Consider the following 21,645-nt stretch of genomic DNA (forward strand, 5'->3'; position numbering starts at 1 on the left):
AGCCTCACTAAGTCAATCAACGTGCTCCATACGGGGTCAGCGCTCGTTACGGACTAAAGGACGTAGCAGAAGTAGACGCAGCTCGTGCATGCATCTGGATCCGTAACGAACAAAGATCGGCAGTCTATGTTCCCTTGATGGGTGCTCGATGTTCCTTGCTACACAGCTCCAACCTTCCGATAGGACCGGTGCGGAAAGGGTCTCGACTTCAAGCAGCAATGTTAAGCGCCGAAGGCACGTGACTCGTGTGAAGGGTTGGGGCGGGGCGGGTCATCCATGCCCCCTCCCGCGTTCCTGGCTTGGGAAGCACCCGTTGCTCCGGCGTGTGCGTGCATGTACATGTGGGGGAGGCGGTGCATAGGTTGGGGAAGCTATCCGGCGATCGACATGGTGTATAAGTAGAGCTTCCGCGATTACGGTCGTCTTGCCCGTTCTGATCTCCGCATTCCAAACCGCTTGCTCCCTCTGTGTCTTGGTTTTCCCTTTAAGACCACGCCACCTTCGCGATTGAAATAGATACATCATCTTCAGTTGCAACAAATCCCCGCAGCTATGTCTTTTCGAAGAGATATTAGCTCGGAACAGCCGACTGGGGCTGCGCAGACCAACGATCATACGGATGACCTCGATGTCGACGTCCTGATCGTCGGTGCCGGATTCGGCGGGGTCTACCTATTACACAAGCTCCGCGACGAGTATGGTCTGAAGGTCAAGATCCTCGAGGCGGGCAAAGACCTTGGCGGCATCTGGTAAGCCGCCCCATCTCGGTCCCAATTGTCCCGATGGTTCAATTCTAATTGGCGAGCAACAGGCACTGGAATTGCTACCCCGGCGCGCGTGTCGACTCGATGGTTCCAGTGTACGAATACAGCATCGATAAGCTCTGGAAGGTTCGTATTAAGCCAGTGTCAATCACAAGTATCATATGGCTGACCGATTGTGTAGAATTGGAATTGGACGGAGAAATATCCAGACTACAATGAACTGCGCGAGTACTTCAAGTTCGTCGATCAACAGCTCGACATCAAGAAGGATGTCGCCTTCGATTCGAAGGTCGTCCATGCACAGTTTGAGAAGCCATCGCAAAGATGGGTTGTGAAGACAGAAGATGGCCGAACCGCATACTCGAAGTTCTTCATCTGCGCCACAGGGTTTGCTGCGAAGCGCCATTTCCCTGACTGGCCCGGTCTTGAAAAGTTCAAAGGCGTCATGCACCACTCGTCGTTTTGGCCCACCGAGGGCGTTGATGTGACTGGGAAGAGGATAGCAGTCGTCGGCACGGGCTCTACCGGAATCCAGATCGCACAGGAGACGGCAAAGACAGCCAAGTCCGTCACCGTGTTCCAGCGCACCCCCAACCTCTGCTTGCCAATGCGCCAGCAGAAGTTGACCAAGGAGGAGCAGGAGGCACAGAAGAAGAACTACCCTGAGATCTACAGATACCGCATGACGACCTTCTCCGGGTTCCCCATGGACTTCATCGACCGCAACACCTTGGATGACACGCCCGAACAGCGCGAGGCTTTCTTCGAGGAGCTCTGGCGCAAGGGCGGCTTCTTCTTCTGGCTCGGCACCTACAAGGACATGCTGTTCGATGAGCGGGCCAACGATGAGGCATACAACTTCTGGGTCAAGAAGACGCGCGCGCGCATCACCGACCCCGTCAAGCGTGACATGCTCGCGCCACTCGAGAAGCCGCATCCTTGGGGAACCAAGCGGCCGTCGCTCGAGCAAAACTTCTATGAGATGATGGACCGGCCGGAGAACGACATGGTCGACGTCAAGAAGACGCCCATCGTCGAGGTCACGGAGAAGGGCATCAGGACGGCGGATGGCACCGAGCGTGAGTTCGATGTCATCGCGCTGGCGACCGGCTTCGACTCGGTCACGGGCGGCATGAAGACCATGGGCCTCAAGGACGTCAACGGCGTGGACCTGAACGACAAGTGGAAGAACGGCACCTTCAGCCACCTGGGCATGACGCTCTCGGGCTTCCCCAACATGTTCTTCCTGTACGGCGCGCAGGGCCCGACGGCATTCAGCAACGGCCCCAGCTGCGTCGAGTGCCAGGCCGACTGGATCCTCGACGCCATGGCCAAGATGCGCAGGGAGGGCATCAGCTACATCGACCCGACGACGACCAGCGAGCAGGAGTGGCACGACAAGGTCGAGAAGATCAGCAAGGCCACGCTCTTCCATAACGTCGACAGCTGGTACATGGGTGGGAACATCCCCGGAAAGGTGAGGGAGCAGCTGAGCTACGCCGGCGGCATCCCGCTGTACACGCAGGAGTGTCGCAAGGCGCTGGACAATGGATTCGAAGGCTTTGTGACGGCATGAGGAGCCGGACGTGTCTAGATGGAAGACGGCAGACTGGGGTCTGGGGTTGGCGGGCGTCTATGTGACAGCGATTTGAGAATGAACGGTGTGCGTGTACAGTTAGTCTATGAGAATGAAATGCATCATGACATGCGGCGACATCCGCTAGGCAGCTACCCGGAGAAGCGCGGGCGCGGCCGGGCTAAACAATCGCGACGTCATCCGGTGTGCATCGGGGCGGGACTCGTCTCCTTCCCTTCGAGGCAACACCCGCTTCTTCCTCTACCACACCACTCCCACCGCCAATCTCCATGGCTACCGCCCGTTCATAGCCAGTTCCCCTTCCTCACGCCGTCCCCTTGATACTATGAGGACGGTCCTCCTCCTCGGCCGCCAATGCCTCCGCCCGCACCTCCGCGCCGGCCAGTGCGCCGCCGCGCGCTCCGCCTTCGCAAGAGCTAGCATCCCGCAGTCCGCACGCAACGCCTTCTCCTCTCGGTCGACGGGTCGGATATATACTTCCTTGGCACGCACCCCTCCCCGCCCGCGTTTCGGCGGCCGCACCTTGCTCTTCGCCAGCACCGCCCTCAGCCCTGCCGCCTTCGTCGCCCTGTCACAGCAGAGCAACGACGAAGATGAGCGCACCGGCGAGCAGCTCATGCTCGAGGCATCCAGGGCCGAGCTGCGGAGCCAGGTCCCCAAGGTCATCGAGAACTCCAAGGGCTTCCGCAAGGGCATCTACTTCTTCTTCGAGAACTACGTTTGGGAGCCGCTGGCGACCGGCCTGCGCTTCGTACACCTGGTCATCATCTTTGTGCCGGTCATGATGACTGTGCCGGCTATATGGATTGGGAATCGGGTGGCCGATCGGGATAATGAGAGACGTGGTACGCTGTGGTGGTACGCCTTTCTTGTTAGGAGTATGGAAAGGGCGGGGGCGGCATTCATAAAAGTAGGTTTAGGAAACGGCATCGACTGCCCGGAGTGCGTTGTACTGACTTCACTGTTTCTCAGCTCGGCCAATGGGCAGCGTCGCGGACGGACATCTTCCCTACCGAATTGTGCAAGTATCTGTCGTCTCTCCATTCCAACGCGCCGGCACATTCCCTACATGATACCAAACGCATCGTGTCGAGGGCGTTTGACGGACGCAAATTCGACGACATATTCGACGAGTTCGACGAAAAGCCGCTTGGCGTTGGCGCCATCGCTCAGGTCTACAAGGCCAAACTGAAGCGGGATCTCACTGCGCCCGTTGCGTCGGACGTTGATGGGCCTCAAAACCTCCGGCAGGTTCTGAAGAAGAACGTCGGCGCGACGCTGAAAAGCACACCGCATCGCATCCCTTCAACGTACGTGGCCGTCAAGGTCCTACACCCGCACATAGAAAAGGTGGTCCGGAGAGATCTGCGTATAATGTCGTTCTTTGCCCACGTAATCAACGCGATACCTACCATGGAGTGGCTTTCGTTCCCGGATGAAGTAAAGCAGTTTTCCGAGATGATGAGACTACAACTAGACCTCAGGATAGAAGGCGCAAACTTGACCATTTTCCGTCGGAACTTCAAGGACCGGACCACTGCGTGGTTCCCTTTCCCTTACAATGAGTACACGACGCGGCAAGTACTTGTCGAGGAGTTTGCTCACGGCATTGCTCTCGAGGATCTTCTGCAGAACGGTGGTGGAGTGTATCGGAAGGAAATTGCGGATGAGGGATTGAACGCCTTCTTGCACATGGTCTTAATCGACAATTTCATCCACGCCGATCTGCACCCCGGTAACATCATGGTCCGCTTCTACAAGCCGGAGACGCCGGACATTCCCCACTTCAAGACCAAGAAGACACCTGAAGCTGTCAACAATTCAACCGACGTGACCGAGGAAGTGCTCCAGCGCCTGAGGCCGCTAAAGGGCCAGCGGAGAGAGTGGGACGCGGAACTCCAACGCATTGATAATGAAGGGTACCGGCCTCAACTCATCTTCATCGACACCGGCCTCGTTACCGAGCTGAACGAGAAGAACCGTGCGAACTTCCTGGACCTTTTCAAGGCAGTGGCCGAGTTCGACGGTTACAAGTCGGGTCATTTGATGGTTGAGAGATGCAGGCAGCCAGAGGCTGTCATCGACAAGGAGGTTTTCGCCCTAAGAATGCAGCATTTGGTGTTGGGCGTGAAGAGCCGCACTTTTGCTCTTGGCAACATCAAAATCGGCGACATTTTGAACGAGGTCTTGTCCATGGTCAGGAATCACCACGTCAGGCTCGAGGGCGATTTCGTCAACGTCGTCCTGAGTATACTGTTGCTCGAGGGCATTGGCAGGCAGCTGGATCCGGACATGGATCTTTTCGCTGGGTAAGCTCGGGGTGCAAGTGTGAAGGAACGTCACCATACTAACGACGTTGTAGGGCATTGCCTATCCTGCGTCAACTGGGTACCCAGAGCGGCAGAGGTATGGTCCGCAATGCGGATTTCTCCATGCTCAAGGTTTGGGTTGGATTGGAGGCTCGCAGTTGGCTGCGGGCTTCGGTAGGAAGTGTAAGTGCAGCCAGCCCTTCTTTGTTGCCTATCTTTGATACTAAGACTCTGCAGGTGGAAGCATGCGTGAAATATGATCTGCTCTCTCCTAACATCTAACGAATCATTGCAAGGGAGGCGTTTGTGGCGTTCGTCTTTTCTGAAAGAAACAGGAGGCAAAGAAAGGGCTTTGGAGGGAGGCACCATGGACGTAATTTTAGAGTAGTATACGCGATAAGACGCTTGTTCCTCTCGTTTGCGTAGCATCGTCATCCTTTGAGGCTGGGCTCTGCATCTCAGCGATGACGGCAGGGTAGTCCGTGCCTTGATGGGGGCGCTGAGCGATTGGCGACCGGGATAGCCGCGTCGATCAGAGGCTTGTCGACATCATACTTACCGTATCCAGCCGCGCATCCCGACGTGCATCACGTACCAGATCGGATTGCGAGCACCGCAATCGGCTTTCAGCACCTGCTCTCCTCGCCTCTCCACGCGTCTCCGCTGGAGAACGGGCGCTAGTCCTCTTCGCACCCGCCGCTTCTTGCCGTGAAGGGGGCGTGCTAATGGCGCTTGTGTTGCAGCCGCGTACGTCATCATGGGGACGCGCGCAAGCCATTGCATCCCATGGCAACCCCATCGAGCACCTGTCACTGCCTTATTGAGCATAAGGTTGTCGCGTGTTCCCGGCTAGGCCGGGGACTACGGCATCATTGCGCAATTATGTCCAAGGAAAAAGGAAAAGGGAGGGGCAGGTGCGTTGGCCGCCGAGGACTGGAGAAAAGGCGCGCGCTGTCCCTGTCGTGATACAATCAATTACCTGCTTTTGTCTCCCCTCTCCCCGCCTCCACGCACACGAAGACACCGTTCTCTAGGCGCATTGGTGCCGTTCGCGATCTCCTATTCCTTTCCCTGCTCACCACGATCCCGAGTTCCCGACATCCATACGGCCCTCACACCACGCCCCCTCCCTTATATTGCGCCTTTCGGCATGGCGAACAACAGACCGGGCGCGGTCTACAAAGACCTCCTGCCCATCCCCGTCCCCTCGGACACGACGGCAACGACGGACCCCACCAAGGAAGAGCCGGCGGCGCCGACGCTGCGCGACGAGCCGACGCTCTCGCACGCGCTCGCCATGGCGGGCGACGCCGAGCCGGAAGCAGCAGTCTCGGCCGTCGATGGCGGCGGCGAGGCGATGATCAACAAGGGCGCGGCGCAGCGCGAGCACGACGCCGAGGTGGTCAACCTGGGGTGGCACGAGCCGAAGCAGGAGATTGTGGAGCCGCTCGTGGGCGGCATGGACAACGACGAGCTGTGGCTGCTGGTGCGCCGGTTCAACAAGCAGATCTACCACGTCAAGCAGTACGACCGGCCGGTGCCGGGGAACCTGGACTTGAACATTGCGGAAGAGGAGGAGTTTAGCCCGGACAAGTTGAGGGCGAATGTCGAGAGGTTGTATATGACGGTGGTAGGTGGATGCCCGCCCCCCGCCCGCTTGTGTTTTGGAGCTTCGTGCTGATCGCGGCAGATTATTGGCATGCTGGGTGCGGCCAAGCAGGTTGCGCGGCTCAGGAGCTGGAGAGAGACGAGGAGGACGGCGTGGTTTTGCACTGTAAGTGTGGCGGCAAAGCTTCCTCGGTGGAATCCCACTAAACCGATCCCCAGGCCTACTTCATCGCTTGGGTTTTCGACTTCCTGGTCCCACTCTTCACTGCCACCGTCGTAGCTCTGATTGCGTACCCTCCGTCGCGAGACATCCTGTTCCCGCCGGCGCCAATCGCCCTGGTAGACTCAAAGACGGGCGGCGTCCAGAAACCGAAGGCGGGCGTTCTGGGCAGCCACGACAGCGCGACCGGCGCGCCCGAGAACCACAAGGGCGAGGCGGTCGAGCAGGAGGCGAGCAACTTCGTCAACGGTCTCGCCTCCGTCACCCTCAGCAGTGTCGCCGGCAAGCATCCCCAAGCGGAGCCGCCTTCCGACGGCAGTGCGGCTCAAGACACGGCGCCAGACCCCACCGCGCTCGCCATGGGAGTTGCCAATGCAAAGGACGCGGCCAGTGGAGAGAAGCCGTCGGCCAAGCACGACAAGACGAAGGTGCCCATGGAGACGGCCATGTGGTCGAAGATGAGGCCCGTCATGCATGGGCTCGCAGAAGTGACGGATACGTGGGAGAGGTTTGGAAAGTACGGCGACATGAACCCGCTTCTCACCCCAAGTCACTGACCATCTCTCGCAGCGCCCTCTCCCCAACGCCGCCCTTCCCCCGCAACACGTATCGTCTCCGCCTCGCAGCGGTCGTGGCGCCGCTCCTTTTGCTGTCCTTGTTCGTCACGTCGTACATGTTCGTCAAGGGCATCGCCTTCGGCGCGGGCTTCGGATTCTTCGGCGACCCCATCATCTCGCGCGGGCTGACCTGGCTCAACCGCACCTTCCCGCACTGGCAGAAGCTGCTCGAGATCCGCAACACACTGCTCAAGGGCGTGCCGACCAACGCCCAGCTGACGCTCACGCTGCTCCGCATCGGCGAGGCCAACAAGGCGCCGCTTCCGCCGCCGCCGTCAGCCGCAACCCCTCCGGCCGACGCGCCCGCCGCCGTCACGGACGAGCAGCTGCGCTCGACGGGCGGCGACCCGCCGCTCAACGCGACCGAGGCGGAGCTCGACGCGGCCATCGCGCAGCACGACGAGTCGGTCGCGCACGAGACGGCGGGGGCCGACATCGACGCGGCCAAGGGCAAGGCGCACGGCCGCAAGGGGTCGCGCCTCGTCAACTTCTTCCGCGGCACCACCAAGGGCGTCGTCGAGACGGCCATCGGCGCCGACAAGGTCAAGGCCAAGTCCGGGTCGGACAAGGCCAAGGACCGCCTCGGCGTCGCGGCGAGGAGGAGCGAGGACGAGAGGAAGAGCGGGCCCATCAGCTTCAAGGGGAGGTGTCATGGCAGGAGGGGCGCCGTGTACATCACGACCAAGGCGACGATCCCGTGCGTGGCCTTCAGCACCGAGGAGAAGAAGGTGGACAGGCAGCAGGCGAGGATGGAGGGGAGCAGCGAGAGCGAAGGCGGCAAGGGCGCCGAGGACGGCATTCACCCGGCGTGGAGCGTGCCGGTGGCGGAGATTAGGGAGCTGAAGAAGATTGGCGGCTATGGGTGGAAGACGAAGCTGGTCGTCGGCTGGGCGATGAACAGGGAGGTGGCAGATGGGCTGGAGATCACGGACAAGACGGGCGCCGTGTGGAAGGTCACGGCGCTGCCGTTGAGGGACGAGCTGTTCAACCGGCTGGTGGCCATGGGCGGGCAGAAGTGGGAGGCTTGGTAGAGTACCTGTTGTTTTTTAGCGCGGCGTATACAGACGTACACATGGATGTTGTGGCGGTGATGGTGTTGTTGAAAGAGGCGAGCGGGCTGTGCACACGATGACGCAAGCGGGACAAGAGAGACCAAGATCTCGCCCCCGCTGGCGCCACAAGCAGCAGTCGCCGCCATGCATGCGCTCGATCGTCATGGCGCCGCGACTTGATAGGCCCGCCGTCACATGCATGCATTATTTGCCTGTCGCAGAGCCTGGCAGCGTAGCACGTTTCGCATACCCTACGTCAAGCTCCCGCAACCGCATGCCTACACCTAATGGAACAACAACCCCCGCCTTCCTAGCTTCACCGAACCCAAACCCACCACCCTTCTCACCCATCGACCCGTTGACCTCGCAACCATGCTAGAATACTTTGCAATCAAGAAGTTCAAGAGCAATCGCGACAAGAAGGTCGAGGAGCGCGCCGCCGCCGCCCAGGCTGCTGCCGAAGCCCAGGGCGACACCGAGCCCAAGTCGCCCATTCTGAATGCCGAGGAGGAAGCCTTCCTGGAGAGGATAACCTCGCAGGGTGAAGAGGAGGAAGAAACTCCCCCGCCGCTGCCCGCACGACCGAAGGCTGTCACAGCTCCCATCCTCCCCGACCACGACCACGCCGCCGCCCAGACGCAGACGCAGACAAAGGCCAAGGATGCGCAGACGGCGCTGATGGACGGCGCCGACCAGGTTCCTCTGCCACAGTCGCCGCCCGTCACGGACGACAAGAAGAGGAAGAACTACTGGTCATGGGTTCCTGATATCCCCAGGCGCGCAAAGGTAAGACATACGCAGGCCCACCTCCAAAGCTTGACTAACGCGAACACTCCCAGAGCATGCGCCAGTCCAAGACGGACACCAGCCATGCTGCCGACACGCTGGCCGCAGCCGCCGAGACGGTCCGCAATGGCAAAGGCGTGGAGCTCAACGCCGACGGCACCGTCGACCTCGAGGCGGAAGCGGCCAAGGAGAAGCAAGACTTGGCGGACGTGCTGGACCAGCTCAACCTGGCCGCCGTCAACAACCGCGTCTTCAGCTTCAGCAAGGAGTCGCAGGAGCTGCTGGAGAAGTTCAAGTTTGTGCTCAAGGACCTGGTCAACGGCGCGCCGCACGCCTACAACGACCTGGAGCGCCTGCTCAAGGACTCGGAGAAGCAGCTCGACAAGATGTACGGCTCGCTGCCGCCCTTCCTGCAGACGCTCATCAAGCAGCTTCCCACCAAGGTCACGGCAGCCTTGGCCCCAGAGCTCATGGCCGCCGCCGCAGAGAAGCCCGACAGCCATTTGTATGCCCAGAGCGCACAGCAGGACGGCGGCAAGTCCGGTGGCAAGAGCCAGAAGTACGCGAAGCAGGGGTACAAGTACGCGAAGAAGTACCCGCCGCTGAAGAAGCTCGTAACTGAGCAGGGCGCCATCGCCACCATGCTCCGGACCATCCTCAACTTCTTGAAGTTGCGCTTCCCGGCAGTCGTGACGGGGACAAACGTCTTGATGAGCTTGGCCGTATTCAGTGAGTGTTCCAACTACATCCTTTCCGCCCTTCGTTCCCGTCTTCTTCGTCCCATCACTCTAACGAGGCGGGCCGCTAACCGTGTTGTCTGCAGTCCTCCTCTTCGTTTTCTATTACTGCCACAAGCGCGGCCGCGAGGTCCGCCTCGAGCGCGAAGCCGCCAGCGCTCAGTCCTCGCAGTCGGACATTAGCGTCGAGCCCAAGATCGTGCTCGTTCCCGGCACCAAGCCGCCCGGATCCGGCGACGAGGGTGCCGCCGCCGGACCGTCGGACTCTATGCACTCGAGTCGGGGTCCATCCGGGGGAAACGACGATGGCGGCGGTTACGAGCCGCCACTCACGATCCACGAACAGCCGGTTGGTAGCGATCCGAGGGTGGTCGATTTGCCGTCCGTGTTGAACCTGCCGGACCCGAAGACGGTGCCGTTGCCGGAAGGGGCGGATGAGGGGCTGAATGGCAGTGGAGAGGGGAAGGGGAGGGAGCTGTAGAGCCGCACAAGAGGAGGAGGAGGTGCGCAGTGAAGAGATGGGATAGGTGTGACTCTTATGATACCCGCGTTAGCTGAATGGCGGTTGGTGCTGGTCGCTTCCGTTGGCTTAGATTGATTGGTTTGTTAATTTCCTTACGGATGAGGTAATGAAATGGGTATTGTCTTGGGATGGGGGCTGCATCATGGTAGAGAGGGAGGGTTGGTTTGCTGCTCTTTCGCATTGCTAGTCTGGGCTTTGGAGTTTCGATCTGATCAGAAGGCAAGGAGGCACTTGCTTGTGTTGAGAAGCGTAAACTGTAGCAAGACTGTTCTTTTGTTCTATCACAGTGAGTGAGTTTCAGATGAGTGAATTTGTTTGGGCCTCGTAAAGGAAGATGAAATCTCCCTACGTAGGAGTTTAGTGCGGTTACGTTATTTTTCCCGTGACGAAGAGCAACCACTGGAACATACCAAAAACAAGAAAAGAAAAAAGAAAAAAAAGGGACGCGTGTCTTTGTTGGGCCTTCTACGTGCTGCATGTACGCCGCCCCACGTCCCTGGTGAATCATCGGTACCAGTAATGGGATGAGGGTCCAGCAGTTCCGTGGTTTTTGGAAGAAAAAAAATCTCCCCCATTTCCAAGGATCACTGATTGCACACGTACCAAATCTGGCAACAGGGAGTATAAGAACTCGTCTTTTCCCTTGCGCAAGTTTTTTACTTCGTGGTAAGAAGCAACGTCGGGAATCCTTCCACCACAGCCCAACATGCGCCCCCTCACCCTTCTCAAGGGCTTGGGCGCCCTGCTTCTCATCCCCTATGCAGCAGCCAGCCCAGCCCCCCTCCAACAAGCCGAACACGCCGTACAAGCCGAACACGCCGAACAAGTCAAACACGCCGAACAAGCCCAACAAGCCGTACAGGTCGAACAAGCCGTACAAGCCAAACAAGAGATACAAATCAATCTCGCCTCGGACGACCCTCTCCAGGTCCTCAGATGCAAAAACGAAGGCCAAACTGCCACGCGCCGCTACCCCGTCGAAGCCATCGAATACTTTTGCGCCGGTTATCACAACTTCGTAATAGATCATGATAACCCCCTACAGTTCGAGATCTCCCTCGACTGGGGTTGGTGGTGGATTATCATAAAATTCAAGATCGATGTGACCGAGGCGACAAAGCTCTACAGGGTCGACGAGCACGTTTGCGGAAAGGTCTACCGCAAGATAATCGACGGTTGCAATACGAACAGGATGGACAAGAAACAGGGTGGAACATTCGAGGCTTACGGGATCGCGTTCGTTCTTGATGTTGGGATCAGCCCATTGTTCTCGCGCTGGCCCGCGCAGGCACCCGACATTGATATCCCAAACTGACTGAATTCCATATGCAACTTTTCCTTTCTGAACGGCGCGGCAGAGGGCGAACCAACCGACGACAATGTTCCGGTCTTGTACAACCGGACCAGGCAGTCACTTGCAGTTTGTTGGAGGCTTGGCTTGGGATGCGTTTCTGTAACGGTCGCTGCCCGGTGGTACGATGGCTTGGTGCTATGACGCTGCTCTGTCAACTACCTAGAGGATCGAACTGCACCCTTGACAAAGCACAATGGAAATTCTTTCAGTGGGGGGGCTCGCCTGTCGCTATGTTTTAAACCTCACGGTCTTCCCCTCTTCTCTTGCAACCGCATCACCTCGGCCCAGCACATCCAACTCCACCGCGCTCCGATCCTCTCCGCTCCTCCCTTCCTCCAACTCGCCCGCTCGCTTGAATGCGCGAGTCTGCCCACTACCACCACCACCACTAGTAGTTGTAGTGACGGTACTAGTGGCCCCAGCCTCAGTCCCAGCAGCACGAGCAGCACGAGCCTCAGCCCTCTCCCGCTCTTCCTTGCGCAATTCCTCCAAAGTTTCCAATCGTCTTGGATCCGTCCACATTCTAAAAGCATCTATGGTTTTTATGACCCAGACGCCGAAAAGAACCAGCCCGCCGATCACGGCGAAGGGGATCCATATTTTATCCTCCGTCTTCATTTATATTTTTTTCCTTTTAGGCTGTATGTGTGTGTGTTTCCTTGTTCGGTAGTTATATCGATGTGTTTATGCCCTGGTCTGCGTCAGATTTAGTGTAGGTATTTGCGATCAAGTGCGTATGTAAGTACTTTGGTGTTTGGTTTTACTAACCGGGTTACGAAATATGGTTTCGAAATTTGTAAGTCGGCTTCTTGATGGTGTGGAAGAGGCGAAGGTCGCAGTCGACGTTGAAGACCTTTTATGGAGGGAAGGCGCATTCATGGTCCTGCTGAGCACTGTACCCTCATTCTTTCAGGTCTAGGTGTATATGTCAGAGCGGATCGGACACGTAGTGTGCGCCTGTGAATGGTGAATGAAAGGGATAATACATGAAGGCGTGTGGGTGGCAGCTGGAATACATTGACACGTCGTGGAAGGGTGACAAGGATCAGTTTGCAAAGTATTGCAATACTACGTGGACCACCTCGTAGTGGAGAACACGACACTCTCATTTGACGCGAATAAAGCGTTCTATTATACCTCCTTGTCTCACTTGCTCTACAGCTAACAGCTATTAATCTTCGGGAAAAACCCACACCCCGAATGAAGTCTTCCTCTCACGCATTATATGTAGTGAGGACTTGCCCTCCCACAAAAGAAAAAGCAGAAAACAGAAGCGGAGTGGAGAAGGATGATAATCCATCTGATCGCAAATCTCCCATGGTATCAGGCGAAAACAGGAAAAGAAAAAATGGAATCATTCCGGCCTGAGCAACGCCGAATGCTTGAAACCCCGAATCATCGCATTCCCAGTAGTGGTGCTCGATGGTTGTGACTGAAAATAGTGGGTGGGTGAAGAAGAACGCAATCCAGCAACATGTTAGTTTTTCTAGAACTTGGTCTGCTCGCCGATGGTCTCGAGGCCGCCGGTCTTGCCGCCGTAGGCCTCTGGCACGTTGGTACCAAGCTCACCGGCAAGCTGGTTGCCATAAGCGAGGACGGTGAACTTCCTGATCGTCTCCTTGGAGAGAATGAGCTTGAAGGCCTGGAACATCCAGCCCATGATGGCGGGGACGTTCACAAAGAATTTGCGGCTCAAGGTCTCCGGGTAGACCTTGGAGAAGAGGTCAATGGTACGACGGGACGCCGCCTTGACGTTGGGGTCCTGACGGATGAACGAGACGCTGAGGTAGTCATGGACCTGGATGCCCTGATACGGATCGGGACCGGCACCGTAGTCAGGAATCGGCTCGGTGGCACTGGCCAGGTTGAGCTTCTTGATGCCCAGCTCCATCAGCGCGACGCGCCAGCGCAAGAACCTGTTGTGGGGAATAAGTTAGCAATGTCTGTACGGCGCGGAGAGGGATCATATCTCCTGGCAGACAACCCCCTGCCAGACTTGCTCAGCGGGGAGCGGCTCCTTGGCCGGCAAGAGCTTGCGCGCGAGTTCCGGCAGCTTCTCGCGCATCTCAGACTTGTGACCAAAGAAAGCCGCCTCACTATGTCAAGCCCATCAGTGGAGCAAATGTGAGCCTTAGGTTGTGCAAAATTACTTACGCCTCAACGTCGCCGAAGGTAGCTTTGTTATCCTTCACGGCGCCATAGATGTTGAAGGTGATGATGTCCTTCTTGTTGGGGCTGCCGGGGACTCCCTCGGCCTCGATGACATATCCCAAACCCTCGTACCGATCCTTGGTGAAGGTCTCTTCAAGTGCGGCAAGCGGCTTGAAAGTATTCCGCCATTTCAGAGTCTCACCGAGTTGGCTCTTCGCCTTGCCAATGTCATTGGCGTTTGCACGGAGAAACTTCTGCAGGATAAGCTTGGTATGGAAGGGTCCAGCTGGATCGAGGTTGATGCCGTAAACCTCGCTGTGTCCACTGGCTTCGGTGATGAGCTCGGGAAGAGCAGCCAGAAGCAGGTTTATGGGATGTTGCTCGGCAAGGTGAGGCCACACCGGGCCCTCAGTGGCGGCAGGAGCCTGATCCTTGGCAGGCACCTCGGGCTTCTCGGCCTCCTCCGTCTTGCTAGCCTCAGCCTCAGTAGTGGCATCCGCGGCGGTAGCAGGGGCCGCGGCGGGCTCGGGCTTCGCGTCCTCTTCGGTGGTGGAAGCGGCGGGCACCTCGGACGCGGTAGATGCGGTCGCGCCAACAGGTTGCTCAGTGAGAGCGGGCTCGGCGTTCGCGTCGGGCGCCGTCTCGGCCGCGACCTTCTTCTCGTCGATCGGTGCGGACATGGTGAATTGAAGCTGGTGCAGGCGGGATGGAATGAAGAAGGCAGCAGAAGGAGGATGAGGGGGCTTGAAGCCTGTGGAGGGTTGGAGGGTGAGAAGCTTGGGTGAGGTGAGTCGCGCGCGTGGAAGCTTAAATGAAGACGCGACTCAGACGAACGGGGTGCACAAGCTCCAACTGACTTGGGCCAGGGTCCGACGCTCGGCCGCCACGCGCGCGGGGCCCGTCCACGCTCCACGCGCCTGTCGCCTGTCGCCCACGTGCTTCCGACGCCTCAACCACAGCCTTCCCAGCGGCGGAATGCTTGCTTGACCGACGCCGTTTGTGCCTGGCTGCCTTGTCCGTCAAGCCTCCTGCCAGCCTCAACGCAACCAGCTTGCAAAGAATGCACGCCAACGACCATGCTTCGATCCAATCTCCGAGCGTAGCGATCTAACTCCGCCTCCATATTGGATTCCCAAAAAAAGGGACAGGACGCCTCCTCAATATGTCCTCGAGAAAAGGGAGAGCCAGTGCCACTTCTAGAGACCAAGCTCGTTCTTTCCTGAACTGATCAGCACCCATCATTCGAGCACCATGTAGTCAGGGGATTGCAGGTGCTCGACGCTGAAGTACTCGCTTCAGCAGTTGCAAGTCAACGCCCTAGGATCGAGGCGAATGCATCCAGGCTGCGCTCGACGCCGCTATTTCTAGACCTCTACCACAGCCACACCAACAACGGATTACATCATCTTTCAAACGTATATCTCTCCTCCATACGCTCCGGCTCACCCCCGTCTTCTTCATTGGATTGGCCCATGCTGTCCTCCTTTTGTCCCTGTGCCAGCTGGGACCGACGCGCTTGGTTGCTTTCCGGATGCCTGCTTCCCGTACCCAACTTCTTCTTCTTCTCTTTATTCGCCGCCCTCGTAATGAAAGCCGTTACCTTGGCCTTCCTGGCCTTGAGAGCCGCGTAGTCTTGCTGGGGGATGTCTTTCTGCTCCATCGCACGATCGTAACATGATACAATCCCGGAGAGAAACTCAAGACCCGCTTCCCGATCCATCGGCCCAAGTGGCTGGCGCCCGTCATCCTTACCGTAGTTGAGCATGCTCTTCACGTTCACCAGATGAGGAACCAGTCGCTCAAGGCCGCTCTGAACTTGCTCGCTCCGGGACAGGGACGTCAAAAGATTCGTGTACATCGCCAAAGTGCGCAAATCCAGATCGACGAGGGTGGTGAGCATCATGTCCAAAATGACGTTGGCATGGTCGAAGACATTGGGGTTGTTCTTGTCCCTAACGCAAGTGCTCATTGCCATCCTGAACGTCTTCGGCTTCTTGACGCCCATACGAGTACCGAACTCGCTTCTGAGGAACTCGACGACCGCCGCGGATGAGCGTGTTTGGCGGAGGATGCGCAGGAACATGTGCAAGTTGGCCTCGTCTGGCACAATGCCCCAGCTATCTGGGCCGGTGAGAAGGTGCCAGTAGTCCTCCGCCGCCTTTCTCGCATTCGTTTTTAGGCAAGATTCCAAGATGAGAGAGAGGGAATGGTTGCCCGGCTTTGCGTAAGCCATGTTGCGCCGACCACGTCCGACTGTTTTCCCGAGCTCGACGGGGTCAAATTCTCCGCCACGACGCGTGTGATCCGCCGGATCAATCTTGGCCGAATCCTCTTCCCGCATGGCCCGGGGCGTGTCGGGAAGCCACTTAGGTGCCTTTCGGTCATCACCTAGGTGCCTTGCAAGCCGGGGAATATCCATAGTCTGCTCAAATAGAGACAGGATATCGTCCCAGTCCCTCGGACGCTGTCCAATCAGAAGCAGCTGTCCCATGGTGCACACTAGATTTTCATCGATGATGATGTCTCCAGAGCGCCATTTGGTAACTATGTCTTCCCATAATCTCCTTCCATCCACTATGCCCTCCTCTCGCTTTTGCGCAATCTGATCCGCCGACATCGCGTGGACCGCTAAAAGCGCATCCTGCCTGATGGCCCCAAGGATCGTAGTGTACGTGATGGCATCAGCAGCACCTGGCCCCTTCTCGGGCAACTTGGCTGCGATACCCCACAAGGCATCCATGTCGTTGGCTCTCGAGCACACTCGTAGCGTCGCATTTGTATGCATTGTTGATGGCGGGACCCGCGAATTCGGCGCAGACATGGAGTGGTATACAGAAAGTGCGCTTCCGAGGCTGGAGGGTGAGTGTGCGTGGTTTCCGAGACCTCGTAGCACGATTAGGTAGGTATAGGAGTCGGGCTTCTGCGCCCGCTTCTTCATCTGGAGGGAGGATACTGGGTCAGCAAGTGGCTTAGATTGGGGAAGGACAGTCGCACCTCGTTGTAAATCTTAAGTGCGTGGCTAGGGCGACCAAGGTTCATGAAATGGTCTATGATGTGGTTCCAGCTCACAACACAGTCCATTGAGTTGCTTGCGAAGCGCACCAAGTCCAAGACCGGCTCGATATCGCCCTTCGACAGCCTTTTCTGGACAGTGTCGGCAAGCCTGAGCGGATCCCCACCTGTCCATTCGAGCTCCATCTTCAGCCTCCTTTTCACGGTAGAAGACAGCTCATAGTGGCCCGGATCAACTATGCTTTTCCTCATGTCGTCACGTATGTCCTGCCGAAACTTCGACTCATGGTATAGGTCTTTCTGTCGCTCCCTGAAAGGGCTGCTGCGGGAATCCCTTCGCTGATATGCTTTGGCAGCACCTGCCTTCTCAAAGTGCTCGTCAAGGGCGTCGGGTTGGCGGTCCGCTGCGGTTGCGTAGTCACGGCGGCGTTGCAGCGCGAGTGCTAGTGCTCGGCTCGGTGGTCGCTGGGTTTGGGCGCGGCGGATGAGGGCATTCGGGGGCGGGAGTGGTGCGCGGTGAGTGACGGCGCGCAGACAGTGCCAGAGGCAGGCGTGACAGCTCAGCATCTGCATTGGGGAGGGTTGTGGAGAGAGACGGGCGTTGGGATGGATGGTTGGATGCCGCGTTGCGGCCGGCAGACGTCAATGCGACAGTGCGACCCCGGCCGAGTCGAATATTTTTTCGGGGATGAACGATCACGTGCGCACGCGCGCGCGGCGGCGGCGCGTGGAGGAACGCCGATGGTCCGTAAATCCGCACTCGGTGGTCTACTTCCGAAAGGCCAACAACACCGTCGCCTCTGCAGAACGGCCTGGCTCGCAAGGCGGCCTGCCTGCAGGCGGCGCACTGGCACGCAGCGGGCCTGTTTGGCGGTGGCAGAGTCTCCATGCGCCTTTCCTCGAACCGTTAGGCTTCTGCTGACCAAGGCATCCCCAATGGACCCGGTGGGTTGGGAACGACATGGCTTCGGCGAGGAGTGGGAGCGCAGCAGGCCCGTGGCCCCGGCCCCTCAGCTGCAGAGCGCAATCATCGAGCAAGGCTTGGAGATGGTTCGGCGGCGCTGGCTTGCCGTAGCGGCAGATCACTCGAGGCATGGCTGGCGGGATTGCCGCAAGGAACCAGGGAGCATGGCGCAGGATCTGACAGGCGATCTTCCGGTCCTAATCCCAGCTAGCTGTGTGCTCCGCGCGCCGTTCTCGCGGCTCTCGCTAGGTGTAGGGCTGACGGCGGAGCGAGTGCTAGCTGGGGGAGAGCCATGTGGCAGCCGGCAGCGGGCGCGGCCGCCCTAGCGCCCACGTTTGCCCGCGCCGGCAATCCTGCGCGCTGCTGGGGCGGAGGCTATGTACCCGGGGCGCGGCACGCACGACGGCGCGGGTGTTGGTGTAGTGCTGGGGCTGGGGAGCTGGTGGTGTGCGCGCCGGCGAGCGTTGGTGCGGCCGGGCGGTTAGTGTAGAGCTGGAGAATCACCAGCACGTCCTAGCTCTGGCAGGAGGAGGTGCGGCCCGCAACAGCACGCCGCAGGCTAGCTGCGACTCAGCACGGCGTCTTTCTTCAGCCAGAGCACTGCTACCTTAGCCTACCGCGCGCGCAGCTCTCCGCGCCGCCGCCAACGGCCGCCTCAACTTTCAGCCCGGCCGTCGTGGACGGCGAAGCACACTACTGCCGTGTAACAGGAGTGCCAAACCTCACTCGCATGACACACCGGCTTCTGCCCGGGCGCAGGCGTCACCCCGCAGGCCGAAGCCAAGCTGCATGCACGCAAGCAAGCAGCGCCTGACACACTCGCACCCCCGCCGCCCACCCCTCTGCGCACCGCCAGCCTTATCCTCTTGCAAGGTTGCTTCCCGCTCGCTACCCGCTTTTCGAAAAACGATGTGCGGCTAAGGCAACGGGAGCAGGCATCGGCTGGGAAGCCCGTCTTGCTGCCACTTGCCTCATCTCTGCTAGAGCCCGTCGGAGGCTCCTTCACGCCGGGACGCGAGCCCACGAGCGCGGACGGGCGCCTCAGCCGGCGGCCCTCGCACAAACATCGCCATGCGCCGCCCGCCCCCCGGCTGCCGAACCGTCGACTTCTTCCGCCCAGCATGATGCGTGCTCGCCACATGCATCCGGCGCTGGTGGAGTGCGGCGTGAGGTGGTGACTGCATTGGTCGCGTGATATTTCCACATCGATCCGCCGCCGTTCTCGCGGTGCATTGCCTAAAACCACCGCCCTCCCTACTCGCCCGCCCGGCCAGGCGCTCAACACAAGCAGAACGAAGGGGAAATGAGGAGCAAGAGAAAAAAGAGACACGGCGCTTTCGCGCTCGTGCAACGCGGCGACGCCTTGCGTATGGCTGGCGGCGGCTGGCATTCCCGTTCACACATAAGCCCGTGGGGCGCACACGCGCACCACGTCTGACGGGCTGCTGCTTGCTGGCATGCCGTGAGTGGAGCGGGACTTGACAAGGGCGCACAAGAGGGCTTGGAGCGGAGCGGCCGTGACACAGTCTCTCGAGGGGTTGTACGACAGCCGTTCGTCGGACCAATATCGAGCCTCTGCTATACAAAGAAACAAGACACCCCCCAACATCGACGCATCAGTTACCTCCGCTCGTTTCAACCCGCACGTGCTGACTGGCTGCTGTGCTGTCGTGTCGGGGTCAGCCAAAGCAGCCCACGCGGCTTCCATGCCCCTCTTGTTCGGACGTGCCCTCGCGAGCAACGAGCAGTGAACAAATCAAAATTGTGGGGTCAGAGGGAGTCGTGTGCCGGGCCTTTGCTTCCTCGCCGCCGCCGTGTCTTTGACGCCTCCACGGCAATCTTTCCAACAGAGAAGGTGCCCAGCCACCTCTTCCGCTTTTCCGCTCCAGATCTACCCGCACCCAGTCAGTAGCTCACTGTTGTTATTGCTCACCGGATCATGTGTGCAATCCTCTCCTCCACTGCCTTCATCCGGAAGCGAGGACGATTGGCGAGGCGTAATAGTGAGGTCAGGAATATTGAATCTTCGATAGAATAGGTGACTGGGTTTCCCCGGCCCCAGTCTCCCCCTTCCCTCCCTTGTCCATGTCTGGTAACATCCAACTCGTCCGTCACATCAGGCGTGGGGTCCTATGCCAGTGGACGAAGGGAACCAACAAGACAATTCAAATAGACTTTACCAACACGTGATTACTGCTGAGATGATGCAAATGTCGAAGAGTCCCATGCATGACCGATTCGGTTTCCCGCCCTGCTCTTCGCCACGGTTAAGCCAAAAAAACAAACAAGCAAAGGCTGGAATGATGCCGCAGGAAAGAAGCGAGTCGTTTCCATTCGTCGTCGGAGCCAAGTCCACCTGCTGCCGGGCAAGTCAGTCTGTAGGCAGGTGGGACGGGAAGGAGAGAAGGCAGCTGGTGCAGATGGCCAGGCCGCCTTGGCCTTCTCAGGCTGGTAGCCCCCCTCCCTAGTTGCGCTGAATGAGGCGGTGACATGGTGCGGGCGGTCGGCGTTTGCTGGTTGATTAACGGGGGGTGTCCCACCAACGACCAACATCAATTGTGGCAAGGGTAAGGGCACATAAGGCGGGACAAGGGGGGAGGGCCCGGGGGTGGGGGCCCCCTTCCCACGGGTGGACAGCTTTGCGAGAGGGAAATAAAAACCATTAAAAACAGTGGGAGAAGAGGGCAAAAGTCAAAACGTCTAGCGGATCGGCAATGCCGCCCGGACGCACGCACGCATGCATGCAGGCATGCGTGCATGCGTGCATCATGCAGGCGGAGTACGGGCGACGACGACGACGCCGAGGAACGACTGACGCACACGCGCTTTTGCTGCAGACAATGGGGAGTAGCCAGACGGCGTCGCAGTCGCACTCCATGTGCTCTGCGACGGCGAAGGGGTGCAGGAAGGGCGGAAGCGGGTGTTGGAGTGGCAGAGATTTCTTTTGCATGACAAGTCGACGCTCGCGAATCATCAGTCGATCGGGCTTTGAACGTGTTCTCGGTCCTGTCGTCCAGTTTTTTCTGCCAGAACCCCGTTCCCGGAAGTGCCGTCGTGTTGCGACGCAGGAGTGGCGCCCCCTCCATACCCACATGCGGCGGCCATCGTAATGCCTGCTGCCCACTCGCATCCCGGTCGATGTGATACATCGCATTTCGCTCTTCGATCCCACATCTCGGAATCTGTTGCGGCAACGATGCGGCCTTGGAACCTGTGGGAATTGTAGGTGCACATTGTGCGCCACGTCTACCGGTGTTACACAGAAACAGGGTTGGGATGGAGGACGGACGGCGGCTGCTGCTGCTACTGCACAGGATTCGCAACTAAAGAGCTACATACTTACATGGTTTTTCCGTGCCTGCCAATTGTCGCCCTGAAGCCGTAGCGAAAGAAAACAATACGCCTGCGAGGAAAGCAATGGGAAAAAAGAATTCTTCTGAACAAACTGCGCATGCGCCAGAGCGACAGGTCGACAGGCCTTTGCAGCCAAGGTGCTTCCCTCCAGGAACTCGCATCGCTTTTCCCTCCAGCATCTCCCTCCTGTACCTTCGCTTACTTCCTGCATTAACCCCATGACCAAACGAAGAGCAGCGACGAATTGTTTCAGATGCGCCGGGCTTGAATGCATGTCTCTAGAAGCTCCTGAATCGATAATTGATGCAGCCCAAACTTTTGAGGAAACCCGCACGTTAGCCGCCGTCCCACATGATCTTGGTAGCCGATGATAGCAAATGTGAGAGGTTCTGCCGCCGTCTGACTGCCAGAAGAGCACGACCCAAAGGGCAACGCCGTCTTTTTCTCGTTGACACCACCGCGCTCTGGTGCAACAGGTCTCCCATGAGAATGATAGGCTGGTCGTCGACCAAAGATCTCTGGCGCGACCATCAAGTCGTGATTATCGTATCTTTGCTTTGTGACCGCAAACACCCCCCGAAGAAATTTAGCCGCCCC

General features: G+C 58.5%; 7 protein-coding genes across 7 annotated transcripts; 5 read left to right on the forward strand and 2 right to left on the reverse strand.

Moving 5' to 3' along the window:
- Positions 1 to 552: 552 nt before the first annotated feature.
- On the forward strand, positions 553 to 2,340 carry SLS55_000135 (uncharacterized protein; the record flags this gene model as incomplete). The annotated part of the gene is made up of 3 exons (XM_066771650.1): positions 553 to 749; positions 812 to 890; positions 946 to 2,340. 3 exons carry the CDS (start codon positions 553 to 555, stop codon positions 2,338 to 2,340), a joined length of 1,671 nt encoding a protein of 556 aa, XP_066636929.1.
- Positions 2,341 to 2,977: 637 nt separating this feature from the next.
- SLS55_000136 (uncharacterized protein) lies at positions 2,978 to 4,952 on the forward strand (the record flags this gene model as incomplete). Its single annotated transcript, XM_066771651.1, has 4 exons — positions 2,978 to 3,151; positions 3,334 to 4,670; positions 4,724 to 4,853; positions 4,908 to 4,952. The coding sequence occupies 4 exons, from the start codon at positions 2,978 to 2,980 to the stop codon at positions 4,950 to 4,952; spliced, it is 1,686 nt and encodes a 561-aa protein (XP_066636930.1).
- Positions 4,953 to 5,820: 868 nt separating this feature from the next.
- SLS55_000137 (uncharacterized protein) lies at positions 5,821 to 8,146 on the forward strand (the record flags this gene model as incomplete). Its single annotated transcript, XM_066771652.1, has 3 exons — positions 5,821 to 6,300; positions 6,498 to 7,047; positions 7,125 to 8,146. The coding sequence occupies 3 exons, from the start codon at positions 5,821 to 5,823 to the stop codon at positions 8,144 to 8,146; spliced, it is 2,052 nt and encodes a 683-aa protein (XP_066636931.1).
- A 393-nt stretch (positions 8,147 to 8,539) lies between these two features.
- SLS55_000138 (uncharacterized protein) lies at positions 8,540 to 10,171 on the forward strand (the record flags this gene model as incomplete). The annotated part of the gene is made up of 3 exons (XM_066771653.1): positions 8,540 to 8,953; positions 9,007 to 9,682; positions 9,777 to 10,171. The coding sequence occupies 3 exons, from the start codon at positions 8,540 to 8,542 to the stop codon at positions 10,169 to 10,171; spliced, it is 1,485 nt and encodes a 494-aa protein (XP_066636932.1).
- Positions 10,172 to 10,919: 748 nt separating this feature from the next.
- SLS55_000139 (uncharacterized protein) lies at positions 10,920 to 11,528 on the forward strand (the record flags this gene model as incomplete). Its single annotated transcript, XM_066771654.1, has 1 exon — positions 10,920 to 11,528. One exon carries the CDS (start codon positions 10,920 to 10,922, stop codon positions 11,526 to 11,528), a length of 609 nt encoding a protein of 202 aa, XP_066636933.1.
- Positions 11,529 to 13,053: 1,525 nt separating this feature from the next.
- Positions 13,054 to 14,398, reverse strand: SFH5 (Non-classical phosphatidylinositol transfer protein (PITP); the record flags this gene model as incomplete). The annotated part of the gene is made up of 2 exons (XM_066771655.1): positions 13,054 to 13,483; positions 13,722 to 14,398. The coding sequence occupies 2 exons, from the start codon at positions 14,396 to 14,398 to the stop codon at positions 13,054 to 13,056; spliced, it is 1,107 nt and encodes a 368-aa protein (XP_066636934.1).
- Positions 14,399 to 15,120: 722 nt separating this feature from the next.
- Positions 15,121 to 16,799, reverse strand: SLS55_000141 (uncharacterized protein; the record flags this gene model as incomplete). Its single annotated transcript, XM_066771656.1, has 2 exons — positions 15,121 to 16,656; positions 16,791 to 16,799. The coding sequence occupies 2 exons, from the start codon at positions 16,797 to 16,799 to the stop codon at positions 15,121 to 15,123; spliced, it is 1,545 nt and encodes a 514-aa protein (XP_066636935.1).
- Positions 16,800 to 21,645: the final 4,846 nt, after the last annotated feature.

Source organism: Diplodia seriata (assembly GCF_021436955.1).
Source record: "Diplodia seriata strain FDS-637 chromosome Unknown scaffold_1, whole genome shotgun sequence".
NCBI lineage: Eukaryota > Fungi > Ascomycota > Dothideomycetes > Botryosphaeriales > Botryosphaeriaceae > Diplodia > Diplodia seriata.